Genomic DNA, 24,635 nt, shown 5'->3' on the forward strand with positions numbered 1-24,635 from the left:
GATAAATTGCTAAGAATTAAATATGATTATATTTCTTTTCAGTGTTGTTCTGGATAGCTTAGCGAAGATATATTTTTCTATGTCTTTGCACTCCAATCGTGAATTCAGGAGCTGCTAATAAAATGCTGGCATGGTACCCTGAGCACATTGGGTCACCAAGTGAAAATTTGTGATACTGGGATTAATTGCATCTGACAAGCTGTTTATGTCGAGTAGTGTTAATGCATGAAGTAATACAGAGTGAAAGAAGATCTCAGTTTTTAATGGAACTTGTTAGCACCCTTTTGTGCTGTGTGAGGGAAAGTGCTTTAGACCATAGACAGGTCATAGCAGGTTTCACAGGTATGCTTTGGGGAAAAAAAAAAAGGTATTTTCTATATCATATTTATTAGACTCTGTAGAATTACAAGGTCTGGCAGATGAATTCCATGACTAAAACTCTCAAGTGCTTATGGCCTGTGCTATGCTGTTACTCCTGTGCTGTTAAAGCAGTTGTTTCTGAGCTGTAGCTTGCCTGCAGACTCAATCGTATGGTCTCATTCATGACTGTTACTTTAATGCCTAACAGTTTTGTCCTATTTTTAAATTGTTTTTAGAGCACCAACACACAAATATCTTTTTAATGAAATGGCTAATTTAGAATATTTTCATTAAATGTAATCTCATTTACTCATAAGTGCATTAGTTGTAATAGTAAACTTCTCGGGAAAGAATTGAAAAGCTAACTGAAGTAAAAATAAAGGTTTTATACATTTATATCAGTGATCTTTCACATCAATTCATGCTTATGTAAAAATGGCCATTTGAGGCATGAAATTGTGTTTGCTTAGAATAGCATTCAGATTCTATTCTGCTTAAACTTCCTATGCTTTGTGTAGAATTTTACACTGTAAATCAGCTGTGGAAGAGAAAGCTGCTGAATGTTGCATCTCATTCACCTTCAGTAAAAAATAAGATTCCACCATCCAGTGGCTACCAGACTTTTAAGCAAGAAGGGATTTCAGTGGTTTATCTGAAAAAGATTTGATCTGTAGAAGTCTTTACCGATGTTAATACACCACAGGAAAAAAAATGTTTTCAGCTTTTAAGCTAGGTAGTTTGTGCAAATGATAAATTAGAAAAACAAATCTTCTAGTATGTTTGTCAAACTGTGGACTCCTGTGCCTATTGCTGCAAATTTGTCTGCTATCCTTTTTTTTTCTTACTCATTTTTAAGAGCAGAACTACACTGGTTTCGAATTGTGCATTTGTACTTACTGTTTGGAATAAAATAGAATTTGGAGAAGAATAACTTGTCATAGTTTTTCAACCAAATGGGAAGATGGTTTGAAGAAGTCTTAAAATACTGTTTTTCTCTGGAATTCCTTGTATCTTTTCTAATCCTTAGTATGTTCCTGCAGAGTTACCTTTCGAAGAATATAATGCATTGACTGTGCATTGTGATTGTGAATGTTATGTATTGATTGGTCAATGCCTGCATTTTTCTTTCAAGTTTCTTGAAACTAGTGTGTTGATTGAAAGTCTAGATTCTGGTCAGAATACCATTAAAAACAAACAAACAAAAACCCCAGCAAAAATAAAAAACAAAACAAAGGAAAAAAAAACAAACACCAAAAAAAAAAGAAAAAAAACCCCACAAAAAACAACACCAACAAAATCCAAACCAAAACAAACAAAACCACCATCAACAAAACCCTTCTAGTTCTTAACTAGGCTTCTATGGGGTTTATTTTTATTAATTTTTATTCCACTCTTAATATTCCTGTTTCAGTAGGCTTAGCATCTTTCCAGAAAACAAGCTTCCTCTGATAAGCTGCTATACAGCTTTTGTTCTGGAATGTCTGTTTATTTATTGCTGCTTACCAAGTCACTCTTAATCTATGGCATTACTACTTTCCAGGAGGAAGAGAGTAGGATATTATTTTTATTTATCTAAACATTTATTTAATTTTGCGAACAATTGCATGTCCCAGGGCTATAGTATATGCAATTTCTTACAAACATAGAGGAAAAAAAGATGTCTTACACTACCCACTTAAAGATTAAAAGAAGCTGGAATAATATATTTGTAGAGGTGGTAGTTTAAGAACACACTTAAAGATGTACTTTATTTAAGGGTATTAACAATCACACAACTGTAAAAAGACCTGTATACATAAAGCCATGAATGTTCAACTGTGTGACTGTGAAAAATTCTTGTCATTATTTCTTGAAGGTACTTAAGACCAGACTTCATTTAGACAACTATGTTTCTGCTTTTGTTTAAAAACTGCTTCTTTAAGTAACATACAAATTGTGCAGTGTAGTGTTTTGTTAGTTCAATTCTGTAATCATTAGTTGTGTTTGTGAGTTTCTTTCTGTAGATCCTTTATTATAAATACTTTAACAGTGTTTATCGGTATGAACTTCACAGTGTTTATAATAGCCTCTAAAATCAATTGGATGGAATGTGAGGGAAAAGGAAAATTACAACCATTTTCAAAGTTCTGTCAAGAAATCTCAAAATGAAGTAATAGGCAAATTAGAATCCTAAAATGACTAAGGAGGCCATAAAAATAACTGATTGAACCCTGATAGCACTAATGTAGTCAGCAAGTCTCCAGGAAACCCATTAACACTTTGTAACAGTCTTATTCATGAAGCTGAAATGAATGTTGAAGATGACACACTAAGTAAACATTATGTATACAAAACTTCGTGCAAAAAAAAAAGAGCTTTTTCCCTGCAATCTTGCAAGCAGAATAAACTGTGAAAGAACATTAGCAGTGAAAACTGTTGTAATCCTGAAATTCAGCCACTTAAAAAACTTGAAAAAACTTAATGAAGAAACCTCAAACTAAGTACAAGTACTTAGAGTAGATATGCCTTTTTTTTTCTTCACCAAAGACACTTAACAGTATAGAATAGATACTTGAATATATTTGAGGTGTGTCAATCCTATAAATACAAATGAAATCCATTATTTGAATTGAACTTGGTTTTTCAGTGTTGCGCAAGACATTTTCAACCTGAAAGCTTTGCTAAGAGAAAGGTTCTGCTAAATTGAAAAGCATATTTTCCAAAAAGAGTGCGTTGATTGCATAGCATTTTCATTGACTTTTATATCAGTGAGTGCTGGTCTTTAAAGTTCTCTAGTGTAAAACTAGAGTTGGCCAATCATTAAGTACGTCATTCCTCTACATTTAAGAGTAGTGTTTTCATGTATTGTGAAAATGATGTATTAACCTTAATTTGTAATTTGCATCTCAGCCTCTCACGAGGCTACTACCAAGAAGCTGCCGCAAAAGGATAGACCTAACTCTGTTTGTCACAAAGTTAAAATTGTTGATTTCAATAGCCAATAAAGCCTTCATTCTTAAGCTTTCATTACTTAAGGTAGTCATGAATTGGGTACTGCTCAAATAATTTGCTTAGTATTGAAAAGAATTGGAAAGAATATTATTAACATTGGAGAGGCTATTACCATAGCAAATGACTGCAAATTAACTGAAGTGCCCAGAGTAATTGAAAGCGAGACCTTCAGAAGGTGCTTTCAGGACTGTTCTTTACAGTGAATTTGTACTTTTGTGGTTTTCTACAATTAAAATAAAAATTATATTCGTCAAAATATCACTAGGATACTTTTCATGATAATTAGTACAAGCACTGCAGGTTATTAAATATGTAGAAATGAAAGAATATGTGTTCTTCAGTCTCTTTTAAGTGTTTGTGTAAAGTAACTAAGCAAAAGTAAGTTTATTAGAAAATTAATTATATATCTTAAGCCTCTGTTCTTCAGTGAAAAAGTCTTAGAAATCTACAGATGCTGAAATTGTAACTGTCTACAACAATTCTTTCTTGGTGAAAATCTCATTTTTCATGAGCACAGAGAGGAACTAAGTATTTTTATAATTGATTTGTATTTTAAAATATAAACAAGCATTAAACTATAATAACTATTAATTTCCTGTGTTAACTATGTAATTTAATTTTTTTAAACATTCTCAAAGATTATTTGGGACTACAGATACAAATTTTATATGCCTTTTAGAGGCTGCAGTTTGTTACAAGTATCACTGGGGAAAGGTCTGAACCTGAACAATTGCAAGATGAAGATTTTCTCTCAAGCGGAGGATGTTGTTACTGAATTTGTGTGTGTTTGCATATTTAAACTTTGTTGTGCAAAAGTAGCATAAATAATTTTTTTAATAATCTGTTTCTTCACTAGGTTCTTGTGTATTTCTGCTGTTTCTTCCATTACAGTAGTTGTAGTTTGTCATCTTAAAGATGTATATTCTTCTAATCTGATTATTGCTGGTTTATTGGCATTTAATTATTAATAGGTCATTATTTTACTGTATGTTAGTTTCGGTCACACTCTTGATTAAAAGCAAATGAAATGCTGAAACAGGATGTGGCTAAAGATTTTGATTGATTTTAACAAATGTTATCCCGCTATGTTTTGTTTTCCTTATAGATTCAATATTTGAGGGTTTGGTGGGAGTGGTAGCCGCTGAATAAGAACTTTGCAATATTAACTATTTCAACAGGAATCCTTAGTTTTTCTACAACGTATTCTTTTTCTTATGATTACTATATGTATAAAGTCATACACCTAGACACACATGTAAAATAAAAAAATGTGTGTTTGTTTTAACAGATTGGACAACTTGCTTTTAAAGGCATGAAAAGACTAAACCGAATCCAATCTATAGTTTTTGAGACTGCCTACAACACGAATGAGAACATGCTAATCTGTGCCCCCACTGGAGCTGGGAAGACTAACATTGCCATGCTGACAATCCTTCATGAAATTCGCCAGCATGTCCAGCATGGTGTTATCAAAAAGGATGAGTTTAAGGTAGGAGTTTAATGAACCAAGTAACAGCTTTTTAACTCGTAAGGTAAAACCCATTATATGTTATACATGAAATATTAAATCAGGAGGTTTTCAAGGGTATTGCACTTTTTGAAGTTAAAGATAAGGCTAGTTTTGATACTTCGTTATTGCTAAAGCTATTCTTATTTGTGTTGTAAAAATCTTATTATGTGAGTAAAAGACTATGAAAATGCATTTAGCTTTGATGCAGAACCAATTTTTGAACTGATGAGGCTGTATAAACAAAATCCATTGTCCTTTAAACAGCTGCACACTTACCCAAGAAAGATAACTACTTTTCATATATCACTATTAAGATTTTTCACTGTAAGCGCCGGGCATCATATTTCACAATAAATTGTGATTTGTAATGGTTGCCATGAAACAAACGACATTGTGGGGTTTGCTCATTTATCAAGTGAGTGTCCTTTTGGTGCAGATCGTGTATGTTGCTCCTATGAAGGCTTTGGCAGCTGAAATGACAAATTACTTCAGCAAGCGTCTGGAACCACTAGGCATTACTGTGAAAGAGCTGACTGGTGATATGCAGCTATCAAAAGGTGAAATTCTGCGAACACAGGTATGCTTACTATTTAGTATGTATGTGTATTCATACCTTTTCATAGGTACACTTGTCTTTTCTTCAAACTCCTTGTTGAAGTGTTGGTGAAGCAGCTAAAATCTTCTTGCTAAGTCTGCAGTTATGCTGGTTATGTTCCATAATGTGACTTTCCATTCAAAGTGACTAAAACACTAATACATCTGAAATATCTTTAGCAATGGGCTCATTAAACTTTCTGGTTTCTCCCATTTGGACTTATGGTAGCCTACTTTAAGGTATAACCTTTCTATAAAATCTTACCTAGTTTCTAGCTTGTGAACCTTAGTGGGTTGTGCCTTTACCCTTTCAGGGTTATAAACCAAGTATGTATGTATTAGCAAGAACCTAACATTCATAATTTCAGATTTGGCATTCTATGATAATAAGCATCTTTGAAAAGCTTAAGGTCTGGTATGCAAATGGTAAATTCTAAATAAATTTGAAATTCTGTAACATTGTTACAGATACGTCAAAATAATGCTTACCACCTTATTTAAAAAAAAAAACAAACAACTGTAGGTTCCTGTTAATGGATGATCTTACTTTTGCTTTTTAAGGACAAATAGGAAAGTATAAGACCTCACTAGGCTCAACATTTGAATGCTCAGAGAAATAAATAAAATTTGCTTTTTTAACCTTATAAATAATATTGCACTGATGGAGATTTTTGTGTTTTCGCAAATACTTCCTGTCACATTTAATTCAGACAAATGCTCTTTCTGTCAGTGAAATATCATTTTTCCAGAATATTGAGATACATTTATATCTGTTCTTACATAGACAGCCTTCTAATTACCCTCCCTCCTCCTGCTTCGTCCAAAAGACAGGATAACACTTGGTTGCATTATTGCTCTGAGCATTTATAAATGTAAGTGGTAGTAATTACTGATTCAGATGAGTTACATTTTTTCAGTTTTAGCTTTGATGTATTTTACATTTTTATAAAACTAGAAAAACTGGATAAGAACTTTTTATAAGACTAGATAAACTGGACAAGAACATTTTTATAAGACTAGATAAACCGGACAAGAAAAGACGTCTATATGTAATTAATAATAAAGAGGACCACTGCAGTGATCTAGTATGAAGTCCTGGATAGCAGTCTATTTTATAAAGACATGTATGCACACATATTGATGCATGCAGTCACCATGCTATGGTAAGCAACAAATAACAAACCAATATCAACGAGTAACAGCAACATCACTGCCAAAATGGAAGTGATAGTGGAAAAGCATGCTCTGAATCTCACTACAAAGTTAGGTGAACAGAATGAATGTAGAATGGAAAAGTGCTGTTTTCTCTTGCTCTCATAGCTTGCAATGTAATCCATAAGATCTCACCCGATTACTGTAACTCTGCTTACATCCAGTAAAGAAGAGAAATAAAAAATAAAAAAAAAGAAAACCCAAACAAACATTTCAGGCATTATTAAGAAAGGTGCATGGAAAATAGTCTGCAAAGTTGACATTTTATTGCTGTAGTAATGGGAAATTATTAATATAAAGTGTTAATTTAAAGCAACATAGTAATTTAAGTGTAGAAAGACTGTCTGCTTCATCATGCTCTCCTATTTGAGTCCAAAATACCACTAGTAGCATAATTTCTCACCTTTTGAGGAAGAGGCTAAAGTAGATTTATGTAGCATAGAATCAAGAAGGAAATGGCAAGGGGATGACCTAGGTAAAAATCAATTTTTTCTCTGCAGTGGACTCATAGCATTGAAATTTATTGGGTTTATATCTGCAACTTACTCATCTTTAAAGGATCTTTTACATACCTCATAGGTAGAAACACTAACCTAAAATACGGTGTATTTGTTTTTCCTAAGTTGGGGTAGGGGCATGGACGTGCAAGAAAAATGGTTTCCCAAAGAGAAAATATTTGGAAACCGTTATGTTATTTGTGACCCAAGATTTAGTTCCTAGATTTTCAAAGGAACTACAATTAAAGCACTGATAATAGCTTTGCTTCTTTGCTCTTCAAAACATCTGAAAGGCTAAAAAAAATATATATATAAAGTCCAAAAATTCTTGGATTGTCAAATTCTCACTTTTGCTTCCTTTTGTTTATTGTAGCTAGTCAGTCTTCCCTCCTTTAGGATTAATGAGAATTGTAGGAGGTGTGAAGAGGGAGAACACAAATCCAAGAGTAATTGCTGCTTCTGTTCTTACAGATTCTGGAGCCCAGCAGTGGGCTTTATTTTATTGCTGCTTATCAAAGCACACAGAAAATATGTAGCCTTCTTATAAATTGAGGAAAGGACACTTGTGCTGGATTTTGCTTATTGTTCTTTGCATATATTGTTTCCTATGAAGACTTATAAACTTTTTTTTCATCAAGTATGCACTTAAACCACCTCATCCAAGCTGGGTTCTTTCATTGCTTTTTACTTTATATTAAATTTATTCTTGCTTCAAAACTTTATTTTACTTTCAGCCTCTCTGATGTGTACATTTCTGAAACATGAATACTTTGATAGGTGTTGCTGCTTTATTTATACTTTCAGAGTTGCTTTAACAATCATTACCTTGTTTTCTAGCCTTTACTAGTGTCACAGATGACATGCCTCTGTTTAAGTGTAAAGCAGTTTTTCTTGTAAGAATTAACATTATAGCAGATGGATACATGCACACAATTTAAATATGTAGTGATTATATATATAGCATGGAGGATAAAATGCAGGGGTAGAATCATCAGCTGAAGAAGATGCAGGCATTTCAGGTTGGATTACTGTTTCAAAAGATCTCAGCTGATTCTTTTAGGAAATGGAAGGCCAGATATAAATCTTCTGTGACAGTTGTCTTCTGCCTCTTTTCTGAGTAGTTATATTTTCAGCACCTTCATTTTCATCCTTAGGTGAATCAAGTCAGTCATAATGAAAGATGTAAAAATGAGGTGATTGTCAGATATTAGAAGTAGAACTTCAGTGACAGTCCTGACAATTTTCTCCTTCCTTTCTCTCCTGCATGCTTCATCTTTTATACTTGGCCTGTGTGAATTTAGGTATGTGTATTTTGTAAGTTATTACATGCGTCTGATGAGGAAAAATTGCTTTAGCTGACAAATTGCTAACTGTCTCACTTCTCAGGAATCCACTGTTAATGTACAGTGGAATCTACTTTTGTTACTTTTTCTACAAGTATTTTTCAGCAATATCTCTGAGCTTTCCATGCTGTCACTTATATTCATCCAGAAGGCATCCATGTCTCCTGCTGCTCCATACTTTTATGGTATTATAAAACGATAAGACAATTTTACTTCCATGTTATTCCATACTATACTTTGAAAATTCATTTACAGTACAATGGTTCCAACACATACTTCAGAAGCCAAGCTTTTCAAAAAAGTTGTTTCTATCAATGATGAAACTCCCTTAAAAATAAAAGTAATTGTTTTATTGACTCTTCAGTTGATCTTCTAACTTGCTACTTTCATCTTGTGCAGAGAAAGCCACAGCTACTACTTAAGATGTGTCTTAAGATGAGAGATGCATGTTAAAACTGTAAGACCCAATTTTCCTTCATGTCTTTGTGAAAAGGAGCAAGTGTAAATACTTAACATGTCACTTTAATGTTTCAGACAGAACAGATCCGGGTCTATTACCAGATAATTTGTACATAAATAAATACTTCACTGAAGCTGGAAGCAGAAGAAAATAAATTTGTTACAAACATAAATAGCACTATCTATTGTGCTGGTTCTTGTAGAGAGGTTATGTTACATTATTAAAGCTTTTTCATAGTCTAAATAATGATACATTAACTTTTCATTTTCTTTTCCTCATTAAAAAACAATCAAAGGAAGTTAATATCCCTACAGTTGATAGGAAAGATATCAGCTCTATTCTCAGCATGTTTGTATCCTGACATACTATTATCTAGGAAACTCTGATAATAATCTCTTGTTTGGTAAGTTGGTTTTTGTATGTTAATGTTTAGATGCATAATATTCAAAAACAATATATTGTCTATTTTTCTAGGTAGCATTTGAGATAACAGGAAATGTTTTGTTAGAAGACAGTGGATTATTTGGGTGATTGTCCATGTGGACTTTTTTGAGTGTGCATATGTATTGCCACTCAGTCTTTGCTTTATTTAGTCTAGAAAATGATGTAACATCAAAATCAATTTGTGGGCTTTCAGATCAGTTTGACCTTGTTTTGCAACAAATGTACTGGTAATAGTTATCTTTTGAAAGTTTCAAGAATACAGCCAGGATTGGAGCAGTATAGATTTATAATGTAATCACCAAGTCCGAAGGCACTGAACTGGGCACAGTGTATTGTAAGCTGATGAGTAACATGATCGCCTTTAGGAAGCTGTAGAAATATACCTTCTGGCCTTAACAATTAGTAATTTTTAAAGGTAGTGGGTATCAAAAACCATATAGGAGATAGTTTCTTCTTAATGCTTCATACATAAATAACATTAAACAAAATTAAGATCCTTGGCATAATACAGTGAAAATTCAGCAAAATTTCTTCCACCTAATATAAACTTTTAAAATAATTTTTTAAATCATCCTGTTAAACAACTTATACCTCAACAGTTTTGTATGAGATGTGTTACACTACAGTCCTTGTCAACAGCTAGCCTCCCAATTCAACTAAGTATACATGACTGACATTTTAAAGTTGAAATCAATTTTCTATCATGTTTTTGCTTTATTTTGTGCCTCAGACCTGCAGATATAAGCCAAATCTTGTTTATTACATCCTACGTCTCTTGCGCTGCACTGAAGACCCTTAGACTGTCATGAGTCTTGCTCACTACGCAGATATCTTGGTGTTAAGGCCAGATTATCAGTGATTTCTGTGTTGCTAAAATTACGTAGTAGTTGAAAACAAATCTGGTCAAATTTTGAAACCAGGCTAATTTCCCCAGCCTTATAAACCTCTATATCTCTTTGTTCCTTCCTCTCATATTCTTGGAGTTAAAGGGATTCAGAGAGCCGAAGAAGGAAACTTATTGTCTTTTAAATAAATATTATGGGGAAATGAATCAAACTATTATTGTATGAATAGTCTTGAGTCTGCCACTTCTGAACTATTGAATACTTATTTGGTATATTTTCCTGGAATACAGATTTATTTTTTTTTAATACAGGGAAGTAATTCCATTTTTGTTTTTCTTCTTCTTGATCAAGAAACTGATTATACAGAAAGCAAGGTTATTCATTTAAAATGTTCTACTGGATTTTCTGTAGTGTTTACATAGAGCTAAAGTATTCCAAGGCCCACAAAAAGAGATTTATACATTTACAGAACTGCAAGGCTGTGCCTCTCACTGTGCGTCTAAGAGCCTTTACAGAAACAGACAACTCTAAAATTTTAAGGTTTCTTCAGGCCTCCAAATACATCTGTCTTTTTTTCTGTTCTGGATTTGATAAAAAACAATTGCATGTACAATTAAAGAAAGGGGTATCAGAAGCAAACACTGTATCTGACCTTAGTCTGCTTTCAACCTAAATTGCTTTTAAACATTTCTTCTTAACGCAGATAGGGAGTGGGAAACCTAGAAGAGCATTAACCTATTGATTTTTCTTTTAAACTGCCTTAATAAACTTTTGTAGTTTCACAACTCTGAGAAATTCCCAGATGCTCAAATAAGTCAAAGTGTAAATATATTTGCTGTAGTGTCCTCCATCAATGAAATACGCAAAGGCACAAAGTGAGAGGTTAGACTTTTTATCCATGCAGCTCAGTTTGAGGAAAAAAAAAGATGATGGTTGGGGGGCTGGTGGTGCTAAGAAAGTCCTGCTAAACCTGTTTTGCATTGTCAGTTAGAAAACAGGCAGCTAGCTGTCATATCTGTTCTCTGCTTGTTAGCCTGTGTAAGTTAAAATCACATTGCTTTCAGAGTTGATTCTTAATGTTGCTCACAGTTTATGTAAAAACTATTTTAATATTTTGCTAAGAAATCATCTTTCAAAGCTGTAGATTTTAGAGGTGGTATCACTTTCATTTGCCAAGTACTGAGCACATTGAGCAGCTTAAAAATGTGAATGATTTCCAAGATGTCAATTAAGGAGAAAAATATCCACACCAGTAAGTAAGCAAAGTGTCTTTTCATCACCTTATAAGCACCATGTGCTTATTTTTGGGGTGCCCAGGCACTGGCAGGTGCCAGACGTGGCCAGTTCCAGCCAGCTCCAGCAGCCCCACCACAGGGCACTGCTGAGCTCTGCAGCCGAGATGCTGATGCCTCTAATAAGCATACTTAAGAAAGGGCAAAACCACTGTGCAGCAGTATTGAGGACAAAAGTGTGAAAAGTAACCCTGCAGACACCAGGGTCAGAGCAGAAGGAGGGGTGAAGGTACTCCAGGCACCATAGCAGAGATTCCCCTGCAGCGTATGGAAGAGGTCATGGTGGAGCCAGTACCCACACTACAGCCCTGGGAGGACTCCACACCACAGCAAGTGGATGGGGCCCTAAAGAAAACTGTGGTCTATGGAGAGCTCATGCAGGAGGACACTCACGGCAGGAACTGCATCCCATGGAAAGGACCCATGTTGGTGCAGTTTGTGAAGAACTGTTTCTGAGAGGGACCCCACACTGGAAGGGGGGTAAAGTGTGGGGAAAGAACAGCAGAGATGAAGGGTTATGGACTGACTGCAACCCACATCCCCCAGGAGGGAGAGGAGTTGGGAACAAAGCAACAAAGTTGAGCCTGGGAGGACGGGGGACTAGGAGGAAGGGGTTTTTAGGTTTTCTCTTTGTTTCCTCACCATTGTACTCTATTTTTCATTTGCAGTAAATCAAATTAATTTTCCCCAAGTCAAGTCTATTTTGTTCATGACAGTAATTGGTAAGTGACCTCCCAATGTTCAGCACAACCTGTGAGGTTTTCTGTCTTATTTCCCCCCTCCCTGTCCAGTTGAGGAGGAGAAGCAAGAGAGTAGCTGGTTGGGCAGCTTGCAGCCACCAAGGTCAATACATCACAGCTAGTTCTGGATTTTTTTAAAAATAAAGTTACCGTTTTCCTTTAAATGTTACTTTTTGTATTCAAATCAAAGCAAAATGTTTTGTTAGCTTATCACAAATTTTATTAGCTGGTTATTGTTCTTTTTAACTTTAGCTAGCTGTTTATACTGGAAATAAAAGTAGTTTAGAATAAAAGGGCAATTTTTATTGAAAAGCATGAGTAATACAACAGTAGTGATAGTGTTTTTGAAAACACCAGTGTTGCAAATGAAAAGAGAATTTGTGTAAGCTGCATTTGCATTGGCAAATACATTTGTCTGATTACTGAACAGAATGCTTTTCTTGAGGAGAGGAAATAGCCTGAAGGACTGAATGTTTTTTGACATCTTGAAGATTAACTGATTAATTGTACTTGTGATGGCAAGGCAGAAGTAAGAAGTGAAACAAAGACCACAAAAGCATCAGAGCTGAATAGGGCAAGTAGTTCTGAGAATAGCAAATGGCATTGGGACCTTTGAGTAATATGGATGATCAGTCTGATAGATTCTGTCAGCTGATAGACTCTAATATTAAGTCATGAAGGCTTTATTCTCTATTGGAATCTGATACTAATAAAGTGGAATAATGCTTTTTTTCTTAAGTTCTTATCTGCAATATAAAACTAATCAAGTCTGAAACTATTTGAAGCAAAAGAGGGCTATAAACTTGAGATACCTTCTGTTTCGTTCTACAGCTTTCTGTTTTTTTCATACACTGTTTCTCATTTCCTGTGCTTTAATAAGATATAGAGATGCTTCTAGGTAAAAGCAAGTAGTGAGCGTGATTCCTGGTACTTTTCCTATGGAAATGGAAATACGTAAATTTTGTTAGTGAATTATGTTCTATGATACTCTATGTACTTTGAATAGCCAGTTCTTCAATAAGAAGGATTTTTCTATGAAACAAAAATCTTGTAAACAGGATTTGGTGGTGTGTGTTTATTTTTTTTTTTTTTTAATACCATTTTTCCTGACATTCTTGTTGTCTATTTCATAGGTTTTGGTAGGAGTGGTCTTTCAGGGAGTAGTTATAAACAAATGCTCTTAAGCATTACTGCTATTAAATTTTATTAAATTATGTGCTAAAAAGACCTCCTAGGCTGAAATTGTAGGCTTTGCAGCATGCCCTTAATTGCAAGTAGGTTGACCTTTTGGTCACATGCTAAAATGTATGAAATTACATTACGAAATTAAAACACAGAAAAGTATTACATTTGTTGTTCATCCCAAAACCTTATTTTGAACAAATATGTTTCTATTTCTAAACTGTGTTGGTAAAGTAGCCTTCAAAATTTCTTGATTAGTAAGGAATATATCGAACAGAATCTATAGGAACTTTATTTCTCAGTATCCCCTATTGAATGCAGGGATGTCATCTTACCATGTATGTCATCATACTCATACAAAAAATGAGTGACCAAGAATTATGAGGTTTTTTAACTCAGAATATTAACAGCTCTTCTCCCTCAATAACAATTCTCAGGTTATTGTATTATACTGCGTTTGAAGAGAAATCAAATGTAGAACACTTTTATTTTTTCCCCCGATTGATATTGTCAATTGTTATCCCATTCATATTACCATATCATTTTGTGAAAAATCTGTGAAGTGCTTACACTGAAAAATTACGTAGAATGTGCAATCTGAAGTCCCTTTGAAACACAATAATGCTATTTTATTTTCTCATCTGTTGGTGATTCATCACTGTCTAATCTCTTTCTCCTCCTCTGGTATTTTTGTCTGTCGCTGTAGTTGCATATACTCTTGATGTTAGTCTTCCAGTGACCCTCGCCTCCAATTCCATGCCACTGGTGTTTTACATGCAGTTGTTGAAAACTCCTGTATTACTGCTGACTTCAGATACCGGTCTGTTTCCAGGAACAGAGTGGTTCTTTGCTCTAGAAACTTTGGGTGCATTAGATGCAATCCAATCTACAATTTTTTTTTTGGTATGAGGAGATAAACGGTCATGAAGTGGCAGTCAGAAGTGATTCAGGGATTATAAAGCTCATGGATGCAGAAAAGGCCTCCTCTTCTCAAGCTGTTTGTTTCAAAAGAAATGTTGAGCCTGCTTAGTATTCCCTCTTTGGCTATTCCTAGAATGAAAAGTAGTGCTGAATTCTGCACACACCTGTTGCTTCAGGAGCAGAATATCCTCTTTTGATCAGCATTTGGACTGGGAGATATAATTTATCAAGAGGACATTAAAATCTGATACAAAAAAGAAAGAGGAGGGGTCATGCCTCTTGAGAAAGTTCGGAGTATTTCTCAGTAGTACAACCTCGCTGAAAGAAAATGTACTTTTTCATGATTTTTCAAAGTTTAAAATTAGTCTCTCTTCCCTTAAATGAGGTAAAAACATTGCCTTTCAAATGGGAGAAATGTACTAAAATGTTCAGAATAGAAATGTTTGCTGAAGTTCCTCACTGAGTCAAGAAAGATCAAAATCTTTTTGTACAGTATGATTTCTGTATCTCAGAGTCATCTCCATTTCACACTGTCATGTCATATGGATTTCATTTGTTTTAAAAGTCTTCACAGTTGGAAAAATAAAGTCTTGCTCCCTGCTTCATTGCCCATGGTGTCTTCAGGGCAATCTTCAGTGTTTAAAAAAAAAAAAAAAGAAACCCAACAAAAAACCACACAAACGAAACCCACTATCTAGGTTTGTTTGAGGCAGCGAGGCTTGATGGGACTGCATGGACTGTTATATATCTTTTTCTGTCTTACTACTTAAACTTTTTTCTGTAAATGTTAAGTGCATTTCTTTAATTAGTGTTTGGTTCTGAAAGCAAGCCTATTAAAATCAGAAGGGATGTGTCTTTGTATGCACACAAATACCTACTGTATTGTGTTTAAAGATATGAAATACTGGTTTTTAAGGGTTTGATCTTGTCAGTCTCTTCATCAGTAAACAGTGTACCCTCCTAGTTGATAGCAGTCTGGTGACCAATAGCACTCAGGTCTTCAGCTAGGCTGAATTCATTCTCAGCTTTTAAAAGGAAAAAGTGGAACCCTAGAAGCGTTTTCATGGATGAGCAAAGGGAAAAAAAGCTAGTAATTTCTCCAAGATTATCCTTTTCAGAGATTTAAAGTAAGGAATAGCAAAAGGTAAATGAAGACATAATCCGGATTAAGTGAACCTGAATTGACTAGTATCCGAAACTGGAAAAAAACACTTGGAGCCCACTCCCTCACAGGTTGGGTGCACTTCAGTAATGTCACCATGCCCATTCAGCTCACCTAAGGAACAAATTTTCTATTTGTTGGTGCTGTAGTGCAGTTTCTTGACCCCTTAAAGGCAAGGAAAGAGTATTTCCATGGGTGCCTTTTTAATGAAGTATATGGTTTTCCCACTGTTTTTTTCCTTCTTCACACCAACTTAGGGAAATAGTAAAGCAGGTGAAAAAAATTGGTGTTAAACAGCAGAGAGGCAACCTGGGGCTTGTAATGTTAATTCTTTGACTGAGTTCTTTAACCGTCAGAAATAAGGCAGTAAGCTCTGTGACTTCACTTGCAGAATTCCTGGTTGTCTCTGATGATGAAAATGATTAACAAATAAATAAAATTTTGCTTGTATAAGAGATTTCTGGATAACTTTCAGTGGGTTTAATTAATAAGCTTGTTGCCTAGTTGATTCTTTTTGCTGGGACAACTGCATTGCTTTCTTAGGTTTATGTTATTGATCTGTGCCTTCAGCATTGTGCTGCTTTTTTTTTTTTTTTTTTTTGGCATCAGTCTTCCAATATCCTAGTGGGGTTGTTGGAAGCCCTTCTGATTTACTGCTGTCTCATTAATATGTGTGCCTATGACAGCTAAGATTTTGCCAGGGGGGAAAAGTACTTATACATCATAAAAAAGTAGCAGTTTGAATAAAAAATAGTAGTCCTTTATAAGGAACTGGAGTTGCTGCTGCCTGTGACCTAAATTAATTTCTAGATTTATGCCAGAATCCATCTTGATTTTACTAAAGTCCACTTCCATGCTTCAGAAATTAGAAATCATTACTCTAAGACATTCATTTACATTTTATTTGAAATAATCTATTTTTCAAATAGACAGATATAGTGGATTATTATACTACATGCCTACTTGCTTGCTGCTCTTGCATAATCTGTAGAATTTTAGTACAGCCTTTGAGTAACTCTACTTTGTGTTCAGTAATCAAATGCCACATACCCTGATAAAGCATGTAATTGACCGGCATTCTCTGGTATGACTTGCTTGGCTAAAATCTCTATTTAGATTGGATTGGAAGGTGGGCGTTAATTTTTGGTTTAGCAGTAAAATTTAGTTGAAACAATGCCAGATAAAATTACAGTAATTTTGAACAACAACAGGAAAAAAATGGTTCTATGCGTTCTGTAGTTAAAGGCTTTTTTTGTAATTATGTTCTTGATTATGTGTTCCTTTTTATTGGAAGTAATTACGTTCATGCCTGACTTAGCTCCATTTCCTACAAGTTTTTCTAAACTCTTCCAAAACCAAAGTTTTAAGTGCTTTTTTATTTTTTCTTCCTTTTTTTTTTAATGAACTTTTATATAACTTGTTGGTGTTGTACTTCAGCATGTAAATCAAAATATACAAATACTCAGTTTGGATGATGAGCTCTTGCTACAAGTATATTCTCATTTTTTTTATTTTTATTTTTTTTCTTTTCCCTCCAGGGCACGCAATTTTTCATTTTCTTTAAGCTTTATGAGAATAAATTCAGTCTTAATATATCTGTTTGATGCACTTGGATTAATCACTGTCTCTGAAGAAGTTTGACATTGTAATTGTATTAGTTTTGGCTGGGATAGTATACATTTTCTTTGTAGTAGCTAGTATGGGGCTACGTTATGGATTTGTGCTAGAAACAGTGTTGGTAAGACTGTTTTAGTTTTAGTTGTTTGTTTAGGGATGTTACTGCTGAGCAGACCTTACACAGGGTCAAGGCCTTTTCTGCTTCTTACCCCACCCCACCAGCGAGTAGGCTGGGAGTGCACAAGGAGTTGGGAGGGGACACAGTCAAGACAGCTGACCCAAAATTGACCAAAGGGACATTCCCATACCATATGGTCTTGTGCTCAGCATATAAAGCTGTGAAAGAATGAAGGGAGTGATGTTTGGAGTGATGGTGTTTCTTTTCCCAAGTAACTGCTGTGCATGATGAAGCCCTGCTTTCCTGGAGGTGGCTGAACACCTGCCTGCCCATGGGAAGTGGCAAATGAATTCCTTGTTTTGCTTTGCTTGTGTGTGCAGCTTTCACTTTACCTGTTAAACCTTGTTTCAACCCACGAGTTTTCTTACTTTTACTCTTCTGATTCTCTCCATTCCACTGTGGGGGAGCGAGTGGTGCTATGTGGGGCTTAGTTGGCAGCTGGGGTTAAACCATCATGCAGTGGAACTTTAAAAGTACAAATAAAAAGAAAAATAATTGTGGTTTGGATACACCATTCATCCAAACTGCAACTGAATATGTCGAAAGGAATGCTGTTGCTCTTTGGTTGTATGCCTAAGACCAACAGTGTCACCTGCAGGTGAATCAAGTAGTTTCTTAATTTTTCAAGTGGAAATTTCAGACACACAAGATAAGTTACTTATAGAAAAATAGATCTGGTTTAGTAACTTTCCTGTGAATATATAAAATCAACTTTGCTGCTTATTCTTGTTAGGAAATTAACTGCAAATATGTCTTTCAAAATACTTTCAGTAAGTGCTTGCTAAAAAAATTTGAAATAATTCTTTAATGTATATAAAAATATGCTTATTTGGAATATTCTCCCATTTATTATTTGAAATGAGATTATTCTGAAAATGTGTGTCATTTATGACATTAAAATTTTTTTACTCTGTATTTTTTTATAGAGATGAAAATTAATTGTTTATCCATGATTCATCTCAATTCATTGTGGTAGAATATTGCAGAAGAAATACGAAGTCAGATGTCAAAAGATTTGCATTTGGGTTAAAAAACTCAAATTAATAAACACTTTTAAAATTTGTATATCTAAAAGATTGCTCTTAGATTATTGCATCTGCCACTTCAAAACACAGATAATAACAATGCCAAAGTTTTCTGAAAGTAGAATAACATGATTTATGTTAAGAGAGAGGACTGCTGTTCTTTAGTCATTTTTTGAGACTACAGCATCTTCCTTTCTCTGTTGCCAGGTTTGTAATTAATTAAAAAAAAAAACCCAAACCAAAACCCCACTTATTTCTTCAACGTCATGTGACTGGAACTGACTGAATCAAATTCTGTCTTGACCTTTACATTAAGGATTTTTAGTTGTATTATTACAGTGATGGGATCATCCAGTGTCTACTGAGTGGCAAAGTACTTGTAATGTTTTAAGCTACATTGCGAATGCTAGTGACATTGTCAGAGAGGTTTCTGTGTAATACACGTGCATGATTGTGGGAAGAAGTGAGCCTGGTTGAGCTGCTAAGTTGCTCTCCCACTCCTGCAATAGAGTGGTGAAGCTCCTATGGGGAAGCTGCCTTTCATCTTCCTATTCTTTTTATGTCACATGGGTGGGAGATTCATAGGTATCAGTCTTGTGGATTCTGAGCATAGAAAGATTTGAATGGCTTTGCGTATGCTATCATGTGTTGTCTAGTAAGCTGTAGTGTTTAGAGACCTCAGTCTCTAAAGGGTTACCTTACATAAGATTCGGTAGTAGATTAAGCCTATTTCTTGGGTCTTCACATATACCAATTCTGGTTTGTGCTGGTTTTAGAGTGCTTTTGACATTTAAGAAAATACTTTATAGACAGTGATGTTGAAAACCAAATGTTACTTCTTCATGTCAAGGCATAGTGCTAAGCACAAGATCTTTTTGCTGCTCTTTCCACTTACTTGATCTTGCTTTACTGTGTTTCAGACAGTCCATCTTATTCAGTTGTATACTTGCCAAGTTGTATTCACTGCTACATCTATCAAAACAGATAAATGTTACATTGATTTGGTAACCTTGGTATAGGAGCAAGGGAGAGAGAGGAGAGTTCCTAATGTCATAGAAAGTTTCATAGAATCATAGAATAGTTAGGGTTGGAAAGGACCTTTAGATCATCTAGTTCCAACCCCCCTGCCATGAGCAGGAACACCACACACTAAACTATGTCGCCCAAGGCTCTGTCCAACCTGGCCTTGAACACCGCAAAGTTTCAAAGACTTTTAATTTCATTTGCATGCCAATATGCAAATATTGTAGATCCAGTATTATAACTGTAATAGGTTCAGTTAGCTTGATGTGTTTATAATGCAGCATGATTCCTGAGTTTTAATCTTTTATGCAGAAGTTAGAGTCTTCACTTAATGTGCTTCAGAAAGTACATTGCGTGTAAGGGTATTATATGTAGGATTATTAAACAAAATGGTCTGGAGTTGAAAACTAATCAAATATGATCCACACTCATTTGTGTATCACTTAATGAGTGATACTAGTGAGTTCAATAAGTTATTTTAGTGGGTTTTGATCTAGATGGAAAACTCAAAGGCTTTCAGACCTTAGGGGCCTTTAGCCCTCCTGTGAACATGTTTTTCCTGTTTGATACCTCCAAGTCCAAGAGTGGTTTGTCCTGATGAGCAGGGAGTCAAACAAGAGTGGCAGGAGGTCTATGGGATGAAAAGTAAACATAAAAAGGAAGCATGAAAGAGGTGGGTGCAGGAACAGTGACCTGGAAGGACTTTAGTTGCTGTTTGAGCATGAAGGGACAGGGTTAGGTAAGCCAAACCCCAGGAGTGTATGTGAAGGGAAACCAGGAGGGCTTCTATGGGTGTATAGGAAAAGAAAGACTAAGGAAAACCACTCATAAGTGGGACAAGGGGCCTGATGACAAAGGACATGTAAAAGGCTGAGGTACTTAATGCCCCCTTTGATTCAGCCTTTATTGTTAGGACTGGCTTTCAGTAATCCCAGGCCCCTAAGACAATGGGAAAATCTAGAGAAGGAAAACTTAACACATGGTGGAAGAAAGTCAGGTTAGAGAGCATGCAAACAAACTGAGCATATTCACCCACATGTGAGTGAGATTCACCCACAAGTCCTGAGGGAGCTGGTCAAAGTCATCATGAGGTCATTCTAAATTACCTTTGGTGATCACCAAAGGTTGAGGTCATGGTGATCCTTTGTCATGCAATAGGGTTCACCTCAGCAAGTTTGCAGATGGTACAAAACTGGGAGGAGTGGTGGTTGGATCTGGTGATTGTACCGTCATTCAGAGGGACCTTGACAGGCTGGAGAAATGGACCAAAAGAGATCTCATGAAGTTCCAGAGTTAAATGCTGTGTTCTGTAGAAGAGTGGGCGAATAATCCAATGAAGGCTGGGGGCTGATCAGCTGGAAAGCAGGTTCTCAGAAAAGATACGGATGTTCTGGTGGACAACAAATAGAACATGAGACAGCAGTGTCCCCTACAGTCTGGGCTGCATTGAAGAGTGTTGCCAGCAGCTTGAAGGAGGTGATACTGCCCCTCTGCTCAGCTCTGTTAAGACACACCTGAAGTGCTGGGTCCATTTCTGGCCTCTCCATTATAAGAGGAACAGGGACATAGTAGAGGAAGTCTCGCAAACAGGCATAAAGGTGATTAACAGGTAGGAACATCTGACACATGAAGAAAGGCAAAGCAAGGTGAGGTCGTTCAGCCTGGGTATAAGAAGGCCCAGATAGATGTGATCAGTGTGTATGAGTACATGGTGTATTTGTGTGTAAAGGTGTCTGAGCAAGACCTCAGCAGTGTCCAGTGGAAGGACAAGAAGGAATGGGCACAAACTGCAATACAGGAAATTCTCTGTAAACATAAGATTTGGGGTTTTTTTTTCTGTGGGGGTGGTCAGACACTGGAAGTTTGTCTTGAAAAGTGAGATACTCAAAACTCGACTGGACACTGTCCTGAGCAGACTCCTTTGGGTAACTGTTTTGAGGTGTAGGTTAAACTGAAAGATCTTCAAAGATGTCTTCCAACCATATCCATTCCGAGATTCTGTGAAAATCAAGTTTATTCTATTCTGATGGATTTGCCTGTGTGATTGTCATGGTTTAACTCGTCAGCAAGTAAGTACCATGCCTCCACTTGCTCATTCCTCCCTAACCCTGTGGGATGGGGAGGAGAATTGGAAGAAGGTAAAACCAGTGGGCTGAGATAAGAACAATTTAATAACTAAAATAAAGTAAAATAACAATAATAAAGGGGGGTGGGGGAGGAAGAGAGAGGAGTAAAGGTCAAGAAATACAGTTGCACACCTCCCACTGGTTGATACCCAGCGGGTCCGGAGCAATGATCGGTCCCTTCTGGGTGACTTCCCCCAGTTTATATAGTGGGCATGACATGCTGTGGTATGGAATACCTCTTTGGCTAGTTTGGGTCAGGTGTCCTGTCTCTGCTTCCTCATGGCTTCTTGTGCCCCTCCTCACTGGCAGAGCATGAGACTGAAAAGGCCTTGATCAGGATAAGCATTACTTAGCAACAGCTAAAACATAGGTGTGTTGTCAGCATTGTTCTCAGACTAAAGCCAAAACACAGCACTGAACCATCTACAACTCTATCCCAGCCAAAACCAGGACAGTATTATTTACTGCATGTATCAATAAATGATGGGATGAAATCATTTTAGACACCATTTTGCCTGTTACAATGTTCCCATATAATGATTAAAGCTGACATTTTGTCAAATTTCAGATTTTCTTTCCAGCGATGGAAGGCTAATAAACAGTATGCTTTTTCATATTTTTCTATGTAAAATTAAGACTAAAAATCTTAAAATACATTGTCGGAATATTAAATTCTGAAGTACAATGAATCTTAATAAGTAACAATAAAGAATGCCTCAATTGAAGTTCTTAAACTAATAGCAAAGAATATGAAATTGAAGTACTTCATTGTATGAACTAACTGCTCATCTGCATATGAATTATTATTGAATTTATTAAAAACACCAAATAAAATATTGCTATAGGGCTTTGTCTCCGAGGCTTTTTTTGTCACTGCAGATGTAATCTTCAGTAAAACTAGTAGGAATATAATTTTCAAGAGTGTCTATTAGCATTAATATTTTATCTGTGAAGAACTTGGAAGAATGATTTAGTTCTGTTAGTTTTAATGGTCTTTTACAGCTGAAAAGGTTCTGTGCGAAAGGAATCCACGTGTCTTTAAAATTACTGAGTAACTGTTTTGCGCTTCCAAATACTTCTTTAGGCACAGTAAATTTTACAGGATAAAAAAGCAGTCTTGTATAGTTAATGCAAATGATGCATTAACTTAGACCCTTCTCCCAGAGCACAATTTAAAGCTACTCAGAAGTCCAATTATCTTTGATTTAGATGTAAAAATTGCAAAATAACAGCTGTGCCTGCTGAGTGAATATTCCTCTGCAAAAAGGTAGCTTATTTGAACAGAGTTGAGGACAGGTTGCTCAGGGAATGTTTGCCTCTTTTGGCTCTTTTTCAAATTTAACTGCTTCTGGTCAGCTGAAAATGCAAGTAAATTACAAAATGGTATCAGAGCAGTTTAGAATTTATAACTTCTAAGTTGTCATTTATGCATGTTACAAAATATTTTAGTTTGTTTAGCATTTATTGTGTCTATTTGTGGAACACAATCACACTGCATGTCAAATTAATACTTAGAAGTTGGAGCTAATCTTGCTAAATTCGATTGCATTTAAAAGTACAGCTTTTTCTATACTAATTACAACATTTTTTTAAGGAATCGTTGATGCTGAAGAATCACTTTACGTGCATAACTATTGAAATGTACTATAATTTACAATAGAATTTTATTATGTAATAGTATAAAGTATTATTAGTATAACGCTAAAAGTATTTTGTTAACATTAAGTGTATAATAGTATACATTATAGCATATAGTACTAGCAGAGTATATTGAATTACTAATATAGAATAGTATTAGAATATATTATTTAGGATATATATTTGTTTAGGATTGAATTTTGAAAAGTGTTTTTCAGTTGAAGTTCTGAGGATGTTTCCCTTGGTGCGAATGCAATATTAAGTGCAGTTTTGTGAACTAATATGATCTTAAAACTGTATAAAATTATATGAAAATTAATATAATATGTCCTTCTGTGAAAACAGATGCAATACGTATGTTTGAGTATTGATAAATATTGGTCTAATTTGATTTTACAACACGCTGATAATAGAGCTTTCCTAAACTTCCTGGTGAACCTCCTTCAGGGCGTTATCTGTCTTCTCTCTTAGAAGATTTATTTTATTATTTCTAACAGAAATCTATTTTCAATATAAATCCTACTCAAATTTTATTACCACTTTCCTTATCTGAATGTCTTTCTTCCCCAGCCACTGATGTTTGCTTTTTGAAGACTTTTACAGTTCTAGTTATCTCTGTTTGGTCACATTTATTTAGGCTAAGCATCAATTCATTTAAACTTTTCATAAAGGTCATGCTTCATTTATGTTTAGTCATTCTCATTTTTCACTTCTGGACTCTCAGTTGGTTTGCACTTCTTGAATTAAGTTGCGCAAAACATAATGTATTGCCCCAAGGTCATACTGTTGCTGAGCAGAGTGGAAATTTTATTTAGCATGTCCAAATAACAGCATTTCTGTTCCAAGGCTATATTTTTTGCAGCAGTGGAGGCTTTTTGGTTCATGTGCAGATTGACCTGCTCTTTCTTTTTTCACTGTCCAACTACTGTCTTGCCAGTTGTTTTACATCCTGTATTTGTTGCAGTAATTATTCCTAAGGGTCAGATTAGTCTATTTTGGCTTTAGCCATGTAAGAATTAGGCTGGTTGCACAGACTTGCAGGGAGAAGACCATAGAGAAAAGACTTCTAAGGCTGATCTGTATTAAGATGGATGATATGAACCAGCTAGAAGGAACCTAGACAACTAATCTAGAACTTCTAAATCAGCAGGTAAGACAGGCAAGATGAATTTCAGTCATGGTGTAAAGTATTGAAATTGTATTGCTGACTTTCATCCATTCATGCATCCATTCTTTAACTTATTAAGGCATTTTTAATTTCTTACTTCATACTCCAATGCATTTACAGCTCCATGCAATGTAATGGCAGTTGAAAGTTTAGTGAGTATAATTTTTAGTCTCTCGTTAGGATTACTCAAGAAAATATGCAATAATATTGAGGTGGATAGACTCCTGTGGAACTCCATTTGATTTGATCCTTTCATTACAACAGTGAACTGTTGGCATTTCCTCTGAGTGCTTAAAGGATCCTGCTG

General features: G+C 35.3%; 1 protein-coding gene across 1 annotated transcript in view; it reads left to right on the forward strand.

Moving 5' to 3' along the window:
• Positions 1-4,639: 4,639 nt before the first annotated feature.
• Positions 4,640-24,635, forward strand: part of LOC104406847 (activating signal cointegrator 1 complex subunit 3-like) — a gene marked incomplete at its 5' end in the record, with an annotated part of 46,353 nt that continues 26,357 nt past the window's right edge. The window contains 2 exons of the mRNA XM_010015955.1: positions 4,640-4,840; positions 5,298-5,438. Coding sequence (XP_010014257.1) covers positions 4,640-4,840; positions 5,298-5,438 — 342 coding nt within the window. The remainder of the gene's footprint in view (positions 4,841-5,297; positions 5,439-24,635) is intronic.

This window comes from Nestor notabilis, unplaced genomic scaffold (genome assembly GCF_000696875.1).
Source record: "Nestor notabilis isolate BGI_N333 unplaced genomic scaffold, ASM69687v1 scaffold12136, whole genome shotgun sequence".
Classification (NCBI taxonomy): Eukaryota; Metazoa; Chordata; class Aves; order Psittaciformes; family Psittacidae; genus Nestor; species Nestor notabilis.